The sequence below is a fragment of the Gobius niger genome, assembly GCF_951799975.1.
Source record: "Gobius niger genome assembly, chromosome: 4".
Lineage (NCBI taxonomy): Eukaryota > Metazoa > Chordata > Actinopteri > Gobiiformes > Gobiidae > Gobius > Gobius niger.
The window spans coordinates 29481029-29494768 of record NC_136855.1 but is presented as its reverse complement, the minus strand read 5'-3'; the positions used below and the strand labels follow the sequence as shown (position 1 = coordinate 29494768).

The following is a 13740-nucleotide window of genomic DNA, read 5'->3' as shown; positions in this document are numbered from 1 at the left end:
TTTCATTTGATGATTATGGCTTACAGTCCATTTCAAAATATTCTAATCTTCTGAGTTTTTTAATTTGGGGTTTTTACAAGCTGAGCCATAATAATCAAAATTCTAACAAACAAAAGCTACATATCTCACTTTGCATGTAATGAGTCTATATCATATATTAGTTTCACAGATTAAGTTGAATAACTGAAGCAAATGCACTTTTTCATGATATTTTAATTATATGATGAGCACCTGCATATAAATGTTAAATATTTCAGTGTGTATAAGATCAATATTTGTTTGCCGTTCATATTTCCAAGCATAAAAAGAGAAGGTCCAGGCACTCCGCAGCTTTTTATGCTCATTCAATGACGGCCGTCTGTTTTCTGCATACCAGCAGCTCCCTGTTATCAGACCTATTGTTCATACATTTCTTTTGTATGTTTTTCTTATAGGAATCAGAGAAGAAAGGGCTGTTAGACAAAATCCACATGGTCCAAGACACGGTCGTCTTGGTTCAAAATATCCTCGACCAGATCGCCTGCTTTGGGGAGAGGATTAAAAAGTATGCAAATCAAAAAGCGTCCCTTAAAAAATGTGAATGTTTGTTATCGTGGCCGTGCAGATAGATACTTTTATTGGTGCATGTTGTTCATCTTTCTTTGTCGGATTCCTCAGCACATTCAACTGGTCCGTGCCATTCTTGTCCTGCTTGGCTTTTATCATCTTCACCACTGCCACCGTGCTCACATACTTCATCCCGATACGCTTCATCGTTTTAGCTTGGGGTGAGTCTTGCAGAATATCAGGTTTTTATATGAATATGTTCGCATAAAGTTGAAACTTGACATGCTTTATTTATTTACGACGTTTGTCTGCGTGATTTTAACCCGATGTTTAAAATCAAACCCCGCTGTTGACGTTAAGTGCATGATGATATTGTGTCTGGGTTTTTTTTGCGCTCGCTGAAGTGAAAGTAAAAACAGTTAAAAGGCAAACAGCACTTGAGCGGGATTTGGTGGACAGCATGTGTCTCATCTGCCGAGATTTGTTTGTGTGGAAACAAAGAGCGCAGCGGCGAGGGACTCCCGGTAATGATACGGTGGTGTGAATCTCTGTTTTAGGTATCAATAAATTCACGAAGAAATTACGGAACCCGTACAGCGTCGACAACAACGAAGTGCTCGATTTCCTGTCCCGCGTGCCTTCAGATGTGCAGAAGGTAAGCCCCGGCGGATCAGGCAGTCAGGAAGCCCCCAAATCCCACAGCCCCCGAAGCTTCGCACTCCACTACAACAACTCCCAGGCATTCTTCACTCTTTTCTGTATAATTAGCCCCTGCCTGTATAATTATGTCGCCGCATATAATTTCTGTTGTGTCTTTTGGTCATGATACATCCCTGGTGGAGGTCTACCACTGTTCCCATGCTGCACCGGGGAGGGGGGGAGACACACGCTGCAGTCTCCTGAGCGAACTCGCTTAGAGACTGCCGTCCTCGCTGCCATCTGAGCAAACAAAACTTCACGGGATAAACGCCGCTTCGTACTCGCCGCGGCGGCCGCCACAAATCGGGAGTAGGGAGTAGGGTACCGTTAAACGATACCAGTCTGGGATTGAAAAAAAAAAAAGGTTTAGGTTCGACCGGTATCGGAAAAATAAGCAGGTACCGAAAAGAAATGTAAACATTTTTTATATTCAAATATTTTAAAAATGAGGTGAAATTGAGGCAAATAAAGGGGGGGATTTTTAAAAAAAACAATTGGAAAAAGTTGAAAATTTTGGAGCAAAAAGTAAGAAAATGTGGAGAAAACATGTGAAAAAAATGGGAAATTTAGAGAAGAAATTGGAAAAAACTATGAAAAATTAGGGGGAAAAAACACAAAAAATGTTTTTCCCGCCCTTTTGTGGTTAAAGCCACACCGCGTAGGATTTTCACTTATAAATAAAATTGAAATAATAGCATTTAATTTATGATGGATAATTTCATCATTGGAAAAATACCTCATAAATGAACAAACAAACATGTATTTTTGCTGTGAGCGGCTCAGCTCCCCTAAGACATGATGGTAACTTTACCAGGAGTGGGTACGTCTCCAGCTCGTCTCCATGGAGATGTGATTAAAGTCAGTAGAATTTGATATTAAAATAGGTTAGGTCCTCATCTAAAACCACTCTTTATTATTCTCTGCAGAAAGAGCATTTTCTGTGTTGAGCTGGTCAATAGGAGCATGTTGTGCACTGATGACAACAGTATAGTCCAAAATGTTACACAGTGTCCCTTTAAAGGAAGTTTCATGGTTGTTTCACTTCAAACAAATAACACAACTGCAAAAGAAATTAAATGGAAGAAAAAGGAATACATTATTCATCTGTTTTTTCGCTCTAGATGACAAATCATTTTGTATAGGTATCGGAAAAAAAGTATTGTTCAGGTATCGCACACAATTATCGTTAAAAAAACAGTATCGGAATAAATGTAACGATCCCCAGCCCAGACTGTGGTTTTATCTTCTCTCCGGGCCTTTGCCCTGTGTCACCGTCCTCTGCCCCTGCGCTGTTTGACCCCGTTTGCTTCTCACCCAGTGTCCACCAGTCTGGAGCGTCTCTGCCCCTTCCCTAAAGTTGGAGTTCTTAGACGCGGAAAAGCCACATTGTTTTATTAAGTTAGCTATTCAGCTATTTGCTATTCAGTATGGTATAAAGCAGACACAAATACATGAAGGAGTTAGATTCAGTTTAAGAAATAAAAACAAAAACATGTGCTGTGGAGTGGTAGACACCAAAGGGGATTTATCAACGAAAAAAAACAGAACAATACTATTCCAAATATTAATCTTTATCAAAACGCAAGTACAAATCTAAGGTACGTTTACATCACTTGAGTATTTTTTTTTAACGAGGAAATACTTTTTACTTCACCATTTTTAGAGCCTTGCCTTTGTGCTTTCCACACCAATACATTTCAAAGTGGATTAAAAGTGAAAGTATTTTTGAATTGTGGTTTATTTTGGCGGTGACCTCCTTGTAGACGCTCCTCCGATGAATCGACGCGACGCAGTGAAGTAGTTTTGATCAAAAGCATCACAGTAATTTAGTCTGAAAAACACCAGCGGCGCATCTCCTCTGTGAAGCAAGAGAATAAATATTCATTATATTCAATAGTCTGCTAAATCAAATACTTTTATCTTTTTTACCCAAGTACATTAGAAGATATGGATGTAGACCGTAAGTTTGCGCCATGATATCAAATGTAGAGTATATGGAGTATGCGGAAAGTATTTCAGAGCTGTGATTGACAGTGTGTCTGTCTCGTTCAGGTGCAGTACAGCACGACCAGAGGCGCCAGGAAGAAGAAGAGCTCGTAGTGTGCGAGCGGTCCGTGAAAACAGAAAGAAACACAATGCTGCTCTTTGCACATGCAGACGCCTGGGCACTTTTGTTTTTGGTGGTGCGTGGTAAAATCGAATTCCGTTCTCAATGAAAATCTATATTTCAACCAAAGATTCTAAGGTATTTTATATATATGTGCGTTTCAGATTGTATGTTTTACGGTATAAATGTTTGCAAGGACAGATAGTATTTACCGTTTTTGTGCTGAATGTAACTCGTCTACACAGTATATTTTCTATATGAAGACTTATATCACAAGAGACTGCACATAAACCACTTGGCACTCGGCTCGGTTGAATGTAGTGCTGCATGAAATGAGAAACAAGTGCAATATTCAACTGTCTTGAATGTTGGAATTTGCATTTTTTTTTTTTTACTTGAACCATTTTAACACAGTATTTTCCATTAAAAATAAACCAAGCAATTTGTTTTTCTTCATCAAATTGACAAGGAAAATACTGAATTGGGACTAAAATAAACCTAAATTGGGAACATTATGACTAAAACTGAACTTTGCGTTTTTGTTTTACACTGTGACGGTAAAAAAAAATGTGTAAATGTCAATCAGACAGAAGACTTCACCTAATTTTGCGAGAATGTTTGTCGATATCGTGTGCAGCCCTTGTTGAATCCGTATTGAATAATGCTTCCAGAGTATCATAGACTTGACAGCATTTACTACAACACGCTCCTGTAAAAAGTACTTTTGTAAAGTTCGCTCTTGGTTGAAGCCTCATGAAACTTGCATTGCACCACACTTGGTATTTTAACCTTTGCTCTTGAGCGGGATCGTTATCTGCTCTGTAATACACTATTTATTAATGACTGCTTCGATGAAGTCTCATATCCATCAGCAATAAAACTCAACTGTGGCTCAACGCGATGAAATGTGAGTGCCTTTTGTCTCCACGCTTGCTGTTTTTTTTCCCTTTTTTTTGCCTCCGCTGCTACAGGAATGTGTCTAATAGCCCCAGTTCTGAGCCTGTCTCTTCATTAGGCTTTCATGAAGTGATGCTAGGCTGCGCGAGACCTCTGCAGCACCCGGCCCCCCCGCTGTTTGGAGGGCCCTTGGGCGTCGCCACCAGCGCACGGGACCTCGGCGACCTCCTCCTCAGTTGCTGTGACGGGACGCCTGGAGCCAGCATCCTATCAAGCAAGCACAGCCAGACAAACCTGGGATACGGGTCTGCACAGGAGAGGAGAGGAGGAGGAGGTAGGAGGAGGATTTGAAAAGCAGCCACAAGCAACAACACCGCACCAATTTAGAGATTGTACAGCTGGAGTGGTTAAGATGTAGTAAGACGCTGGGATTTCTAGATTTATATTCCGAACACGTGGATGCTCATGGACGGTCTTAAGGAGAAAATTACGTAAATTATAGTTAATCTGCTCTCAAATAGAAAATAAGACATCTTGGATTGAGTCAAAAGTCAGACAACAGTGTTTCACATTTAACAAGTGAAAGTCCCGTGTAGAATAAACAAAATTATACGTTTAGAGAAACTGGAAAACTCACCCAGATTTTCTCAATTCCTGGCACTCGCATATGTTACACAATGATGTATATTTTGCTGAACTGTCTCAGGTTTTGGGGGTTGTGGAGAAAGTGTCAGTGTGGTGACCTGCACATCCCTTCATCTAACTGTAATGTTGACTTAGATATTCAGTATTAATAACCTGCTGTCAAGGACACTGGAAGGACATCTCAATTTGACACTTATAGGCTGGCCATGAATATGTATAGGCAGGGGGAGAGCCTCGGAATTACAAAGTAAAATCATGGTTCACACGTGGGGACTAATGTGATGTGGCATTCGCATTCAGATGAGCCGCTGATCGGTCTCTGCAGACTTGTTAAAGCACAGATATCGGGCCTGAGAAGCTTCAGCTGCGCTCAAGAGTATGCACAACTATTCTTGTTTCTGACGCGAGCGCGCTGCCAGAGAGGTCTTTATTTGTAACCGCCAATTAACAGTTTTGTTAAGCAATTAAATGGATGAGATGAAGATGAAGAGCTATCTTTATTAAATTGTTCTTTGCAGCTACTTAATTCACGTCAGCTTACAGACTTTACACTCTTTCGTTTGCAAAAATCACATTCCAGGCAGATCAGCAACAACATATTTTACTCTCATCCTTTGGATTATTGAACAGCCAATTAATTGGACAAATGCACAGGAAAAGGGTGTTTTGAAAAGAAGACTAAGCTTGAAAGCTACTCTTCGATGTCCAGACCGTTTATGTGGTAAGCCGTTTGTCCATTGGGCATGCTGAAGGAGTAGAGTGTTCAGGTTGTTTGAGTTGTTTTGTTGAAAGCAATGGAGGCTGGCCCTGTTTATATGGGCCAATGCGTCCAGGTCACTCTCGATGCCACGGTAGACACAGTCATGTCTGCTCAGGGTTAGCTGCGTCTGCCCAGAGAGAAACTTGGTCGTCTACACTCCACAGACTGGTCTGGGATCTGGTTTTGGATGACAACATGCCTCCAAAACAACCTCAACGCCAGGATCGTGATACTGGTTTCTAGGGCTGGGACAATATGTCAGATCGGACTTGGATCGCAATACTTGCTGCAATTGCTGGGTTGCGGCACATTGTGTGATGATGTCACTGGACCCAGCGGGGGGCAGGAGCCAGTTTTTCCTATTAACAGCATTACACTTTCACAAGTCGTAGCTAAAAAGAAAATATATGAATTTAAAAAAATATCATTAATATCCATGATTTCTCTGTACAAGACCAAAAATTTCCTCAAAAACAAAACAATTTTTCCTCTATATAATAGTATAGGCCTTTAGAATGCTGTGACGTCACCTGCAACCCAGCAATACCAAGCATCGATACTTTATCAAGTATCGCAATACTACCAATAATTCTGTTTGGAGGCATTTTTTTTATCATACACTTTTTTCCTGTATCAGTTCCATCACTTTGTTACATTTTGTGTTAATGCACTTTTCAATCTAATCACTTCAGTAAATGTTAAATGGCTTTTGGTTTCTAAACTTTGGACACATGACCTTTTACACATTTTAAGGTAAACATATCACTTGTTATAATTACTTACTGTATCGCAATACGTATCGGATCGGCCCCTGAGTATCGTGATGTGTATCGGATCGTGACTACTGGTTTCTTTACCGAGGTGTTCCTCCTCTTGGTCCTTCAGACAGAGCAGAGGCCTGAAAGAGCTACAGCGTGAGGGTCTAGTTGAAGGGCCAAACCACATGATACAAATAGGGTCAAAACTACATTTTCCTGTTGTCTTTCTTTACAGAAACACTATTAGTACTTTTCCATACAAGTATCTACAATCACAATGGACTAACTACACTAAATATCAGGTTTTATTGGACCAGTCCTTTTGCGAGCCTGAGCATGGAGCCTCGCTGAGTCATGTGTGTCAGCTCTTTGAAGATCATATACCAGTGTCTCCATGTGTCAATTTCTGCACTCAGCTGTTTCCACTCCGTGTATTGACTTCCTCCATCAAAGCCCAGATATTCAAATGAAATGTATCTGACCCATATAGCATTGCCCTGTCCCTCTCTGATGACCTGTGTAATTAAAATCCCCCGTGTGCCTTTTATGACAAGCTGTTGAAATTGCTGCGAAAGCCGCGTGTCCCTTTGTGAGGATGATCGACGGCCCATTGAAACTCTTGCATATGTAGGGGATGGTAATAGGCTCCTATGGGACGTGTTGCTTTGGCCAAGCTCAAGACAGCTCCTCTAGTCTCAAAATGAATACTAAATTGTCTCAAACAGAATGAGCCATTGTGCAAACCCATCATGGAGGGGACACGGAGCCTGCTGGTTACATTTATCAGCTCCTTAGACAATTGTTCATTCATATCCTCCCTAGACCTACTTTTCATATTTCTGTGTGTAATAGAACTCTCTCCTGTAATTCTATTGGGCTATCATTGTAATTATTTAAAAAAAATGTCATAATTTAGAGTCACCATTCACTGCTATTTGCTTTTGAAAGAAACCGCAAACCAGGGCTGAAGGACTTTGGAAAACTATTTAATTAGTATTTATTACAAATGAATGCGAGTTAGATTTGTGATATGTTTTACTTTCATTTACAGAACATGTTTTTGTGGAGGGTCTAAACCAGTGGCTCAGCTGGTGATGAGGCTGTTTGGCTGATATAGTGTAATATGCAAAACAGCCTTTCCTCTGACTGAGCATTGACCATGAAACTGACCTTCAAAAGCTATCACAGCAATTAATCAGCAATCGTTTTTGGCAAAGATCCACCACCCACCGACAATGGTCCAGCGTTCCCTTCACTTGGGAACGCTGATCTAAACAACACAGTTTGCATATTCTACACCAAGACCATGACCAACATCTCCCCATGGAGGATCCAAGTGTTTGCAGAAGAAAGAGAAGAAAGAGCGGTGGTTTTCAACTGGCTGCCGGGACCCAAATACAGTCATTAAAGAAATTGTGCCAAAATCAAGCCTTAAATGTCATTAAAAAGTAAGTCTTTATTTGTCATTGTTCAACCGTACAATGAGATTACGTTCAGGTGTTAGTCCTGAGCCGCTGCGACTGAGCCGCGCTGCCATTTTGGCCCTACCAGACCAGCATGTTTTCGAAGGTGAAACGGTGCAGCGCCTCCTGGGTTTGTCTCTATTTCAGAGCGTGGTGTCCTGCACATCCACCTCCTCCTTCTCCTCCTGCGCAGCTCCCTCCGCTCCACAACAGACCTTCACCATCTTCCGGGAAGAGCAGTTATTCAGTTTTATTCTCCAGTGAACGTCCATTAGCCAGAACAATAGAAGGCATGTGTGGCTAAGCTGTAAGTCTGGCCGCTTAGCATGGACTCTCGGCAGCAAAAAATCCACCGACCCCCAAAAAACACGGAAAAGACGCACAAAAGTATCCTGTAAAACAATGTGAAACACAGAAACCACAAATGGAGGCAAAAACGCTGCTGTACCAAGAGAGAGGGGGGGTTGCTGCTTGTTCACATGTCGCCATGATGGATTCAAACTGGCATTAAGTCTAGAATTTGTTGAGCAATGTCATAATTCTACTGTTTAAGCTTATCGAAAATCATATTCAGTTGCAGTTTTGGCTGAAATTGACCAATTGGTGAAATGTTTGCAGAAATTAAATGTGCCAAAAAAAAAAAAATGTGTTTGTGGCATTAAAATGGCATTTCAAAGCTCAAGATTTGACTTTCTTTCTGTATAAACCCTGTGTAAAATATAAATATTTTCCTCAAAAATATGAAATAAGGAAATAAAAGATGAGATTATGATCAAAGCAACCCGATTTGATCAGACTCGAGTAGTGATTCTACACTTTTTCTGTACGCGAATATTAATGTTTTCTGGGAAAGGTTTGTGACTCACTGAAAATGGTTCCGTGACCCACTTTTTGGTCCCAACCCACCAGTTGAGAACCACTGAGCCTGTATATAATGGAAATGTATTCGATCTGCGTTCTGAGCAGTTATGAGATACTGTGTTTAGTTTTAAAGTAGGGCTGGACGATATGGCAAATGAATAAACCACGATTTTTGATTCGATTTTATTTTTTTGATAATGAAATACAGTAAATATAAATGGTTGATTCATGAACTTAGACATACTTTTGATATGAACCTCCGATCAAAGCTTTCACCACTCATTACAAAATGGAAATGGGTGTTTTTGCTCCGGAGAACCTCAAAAATGCACCAAAACCTCCAAAACTTTGATATTGTGCCCAGAACGAGTCCAGGAGCAAAATGTCAGATCGAACCTTCTAACTCTACGGGTCGTAATGTCCTTTACCCGCACACTGGGACATGTTTTTTAATGCTGTTTACAAACACGTCTCCATGGAGGTGTTACCTTGAAAGCAAATGGGTTCTGCCGTATCCTTGATTTAGTTTTTATTCAGTCAGTTGTGTTTTGTATCTCGCCCACAGGCCTATGAGATTGAAATGTAGCGTGTAGTATGTAATCATTGTCTGGAGAATCATGCCGCCTTATTAGTGCCATTTAATTATCGCATGTAAACCTGCTACACCTCCCTTGAATCCTGGCCCGCAGGAAAGTGTAAAGATGAATCGAGAAAAGAATGCGTGTTTTCTCTCAACACCCCCCTCCCTCAATCTCATCAGCCACCGTGATTAAGGTTTGGCATTGGGGATTGTGCTGTCTTTTTGGAAGAGATATTTCAGCTGCATTTCTGACACTCTGAAAGGAGAGGGAGATAAAGGAGGCGTCGGGGGAAAAACTCCTTCCCGTTGTGCGAGCCCTGGAGAGGGCCTTGAACCCTGCCATTCACTCCTTTCTCTCCATCAGCTGAGTCTAATTGCCAGAGAGGACAGGAGACCCCGGGCCCGATCGCTCCTTATCCTCTTTGGAGCTTTCAGGCGGCGTGAAAGGCGAGCTTCTGCTTTTGATCTTTTCTGCGATTCGCTTTTTCTTCTCCGTCATCCCTACCATCCTCTCCTTGGGAGTGACACCAGCGCCTTTCACGGGCTGCCCCTGTCTCCATCTGCCCAAAATAATGACCGAGGCCTGGGCTTTATTAAGCAGAGGTGCAGAAGGGAGGTCAGTGCTGCGGGATGGCCCCTCTTTTTCCAAATCTACTCCATAGCCTCTCGGTCCATCCCAGGGTCCCTTGCCTTACAGCGGGACAGGGCGCGGACAGTGAGGCGGGCCCTTTTTCCCAGAGGCGATGCTACAATAAGGACCTGGGGCTGCCTGAGACAATGTGGCCTGTGTGATCCCTCAGTCGGGATAGGGGTGAGACGATGCCCCGCGCGCCTGTCCCATGGGAGGATAGGCCCTGTGGTCATTGTTTGACAGCTAATGGACAGCATCTTTCCCAGCGAATGTCCCACTGTAGACTGTGTCACTCAGAGTGGCTTCATAACAACACTCATGGAGGAATCCTGTCCGGGGACGCTGCTCTGTTTACTGATGAAAATCATTGCCCTCGCAAATCTGAAAAGCTAACACTGGGGGGGAAATGGGATGAATGAGGCCGACCACCAAGGACAGCATTCAGAACGAAAATTCAATATAACTCATGAAAAGAGGAACCAGTCATAGCTCTGAAAAGATCTCAAATCAGTTCATTGGATTAGAACAAGTATAGGTGAAACACTTTTACTAAACCTTCTTAGCTGTTTAGACCACTGAAGATATTCCACATATTTACATAAGTTAAGGGCCGTATATGTAGGAATAACATTTTCTCTTTCAGTGTCTTGTAAAAGCAGATATTTGAGATACCATTTGAGACTTGGGTTGACAGTATTGCTCCCTGATTGTGGAGCGCGCTTATATAAACCCATCCCTGTGAAGAACGACTGTGTTAGAAAAGCCTCAGGAAATTTCGAAATGAGTTTGGACACAAGTAGCCTTTAGATTTAGGTGCTCCCTCATTGTTTGTTAAAATAAATCAGATTATTGTGACACCTGAAACTTAAACTTGACGGTGCCGCTGGTCAAGTGTTCACTCACGCTCTGGAGGAAACATCCCTTCACACACAGCTGTTTTAAGGGGGTAAAAATAAAGCATTAGAAGAAATTACCTCAACTGTTTAGTTCTGTTTTTGAGTTGTTATAGCTGATATTTGTATTATTATTATTATTATTATTAGTAGTAGTAGTAGTTTATTTTCTTCGGTCATTATAAACCTTTAGGTCACATGTTTTCCAAAGGTTTTAACCATTATACAATAAGAAAACATGTACTTTAAGTATTTAAGTGCTAAATGAAGCCTGACCGAAAGGGGTTTAGGCTGAAGTCAAGACTGCCCTTTTACAACTGTTACACTACGTCCAAAGATGACACATTATACAGTTTCTCTAACACCTAAGCACAAAACTTAAACATCAAGAATCAAAATTACGTTATGGGTCTGCGATAAACTTCTTTTTTAATGATTTTTTATTCAAGTGTTCTATACTTCTCCAGCATGTTTAACTTATACCTTTTCTTAAATGCTTTAATTGTTTTGGAGCCCTTAAAGAGACTAGATGCAAGTTTGTCATTTTATACTCATTACTGCCACCTCAGGTCTTACGTGTAACTGCACCTTCGATATTAAGCTTGTGCATGACGGCACTTCGGACCCGAATTAACACCTTTCTGAGTGACAGTGCAGGATTTTAGAGGCAGTTGTGGTGAACAGGTCTGAGCTCATTCTACACATTAGGACATTGTTGGAACATGTAGGGGGAGGAAAATACTTTGTTTTTACATTTTTAAACCCTGTATAGTCCCTTTAAGCCACACTCCCGGACAATGAGGGGAAGACTGCTCAATAACTTCACAGACAGAGCTTTTTGTCCAAAGGCGGTTATTTGTAGGGACATGTTTCACAACTTGCAGACTTTTCTGGGTCACTGTCACATAAATGTTTGAGTGTACAATACACTAAAGGAGGATGAAACTGATTTTGTTCCGCTACAAGGAAATAAAACAGGTATAGTGCTTTTAAGATGCACATTTCCAATGGTTTAAACCCACATTTTGCATCAAAAGTCGTTGCCACAAAAGTGTAATTCAGCCGTATCACATGGCTAGGCTCAAATATTTTCCCCTGTTGTTGTTTTCCCCCTTTTATTTTTTCATGAGCTGCGTTTCAGTGCCAGTGTGATGGATCCTGGAGTGCAGGAGGAGCCCGGGCGGAGGCGGGATAGAGGGAGAGGGAGGGAGAGGTTAGAGTGTTAGGGCGCTCTGATAGAGATGTCAGCGCTGCTTCAGTAATCTCGTGACGCCTAAGAGAGTTTAAGGGGGGGGGGGAGAAAATATCTGAAAGACCAGTGGCTTGGTGACAGCAGAAGTAGAGACCACCCCAACAACAGCAGCGGGGGGAGCAGGGGGATGCTGGGAGGACAAGGGGAGGGGGATCTTTACACATTATAGCTGCTAGTTAACCCTCTTCCTCTGAGCACTGTGCTAAAGAGAGAAGAGCCAGCGCCAGTCACACATGTACTGTAGGATTTTAGCCTGGTGTACATTATTTAACACCTGCTACATGCTGCACCCGGCTCCATGGCACTACAGGCTGGAGCTGAATATGATATGGGCAGATTCATGAAACCTGCTCCATGTTGTGTTCGTTCAATGTGAGCAAGAAGAAAGTACAGTAGGAAAAAAGTAATTAATTCAACAACAAAAAAAAGATTACTAGAAAGATACATCATCCTCATTGATTGATAAAACCTATAGTGTGAAGCCTTTGGTGGCATCTGGTGGCAAATTTCCACATTACCTCTGACCTCTTAAAGGAGACCTTTGGTATAGCCTTGCAGTGACACTTTTTTCTCCTCCTTTTGTTGTTTTTAAGAAGTTTGGCTCGTAGGCTTTGTTTGATCTGTCCACATAGGATGAAAGGGAGTAAAGAGCGCAGTGAGACATTCAGCAAATGGTTGGAACTGGGACTTGAACTCACGACACTGAGGCTGCGGGGACATCTTATTGTCTGGTTAAAACCTTTGTAACATTAGTAAGGCCCACAGAATTAATATGTGTTTTACGTTTTGTATATTTTTTAAATGATTTTCTTTCCTGTGAGCGACTACGGGAACAGGAAGTATTCAAACATTGTGTGATTCCCATTGAAGACATTAGAGCTCGTGACTTTATGTAGGAAACAAAAAAAGGTGAAATAACTCAATAAGTTTTATATTTCTTTATATTTTATGAATTCTTCAAAATTGCGACCCTTTATTCTTGGCGTTTTCTCAAAAAGCTTCTTAAAGCAGTCACCTGAAGAGACACTGCAGGTGAATAGGGAATTTTTTAAAATTTAAAGATATAAATTTGAAACTTCTGCTGCAGATTACATATATATTGCATAAATATGAAGAAAAAATGCATTGCAAGTTTTCTGTAATTTTATGTTTTCATATAAAAATGAGGTGTTTTATGCCTAAAAATGCCCCAAATTTTGCATTTTTCCAGATTGACCCAGATTCAAATGTATAGTTTTATTTTGTTGAAATATTAGTTACAAAGACTTTTTCAAAGGGGCTTTTGAGTCTCATGTTCAGTTTTAAAATAAACAGTTTTTTAGTGGAAAAAAATGGTAACGCTTTATACTAAGGTGTGCTCGTTAAGTATTAATAAGGTACTAATAAGCATTAATAATATAATAGTTAGTTAAAAGTTAATAATAGTTTTAACACACTGCTTATTATACTTTTATCTGTTAACATACTAATAAGCCATTAATAATACGCTTATTCAGTGCCTACCCTTAACCTAACAGTAACCTTAACCCTTACCCTGACCTTAAAATGATTACTAATGCTTATTAATACTTAATGAGCACACCTTCACCTAAAGCGATACCAAAAAAATCTGTAAAAAAGTCTAATTTCGCCTTGTTTTTTTAAACAT

At 40.9% G+C, this 13740-nt stretch overlaps 1 protein-coding gene across 3 annotated transcripts in view; it reads left to right on the top strand.

Moving 5' to 3' along the window:
- The window catches only part of mctp2b (multiple C2 domains, transmembrane 2b), a 32661-nt gene extending 28466 nt beyond the window's left edge, over positions 1 to 4195 (top strand). For 2 of the 3 annotated variants that reach the window (XM_079554686.1, XM_079554685.1), the window contains 4 exons: positions 435 to 544; positions 658 to 767; positions 1104 to 1201; positions 3298 to 4195. In XM_079554686.1, the coding sequence (XP_079410812.1) occupies positions 435 to 544; positions 658 to 767; positions 1104 to 1201; positions 3298 to 3345 (366 nt within the window). In that variant the 3' untranslated portion in view covers positions 3346 to 4195. Of the gene's footprint in view, positions 1 to 434; positions 545 to 657; positions 768 to 1103; positions 1204 to 3297 lie in introns of those variants that run through there. The other variant, XM_079554687.1, reaches the window with a different exon arrangement.
- The last annotated feature ends 9545 nt before the right edge of the window (positions 4196 to 13740 follow it).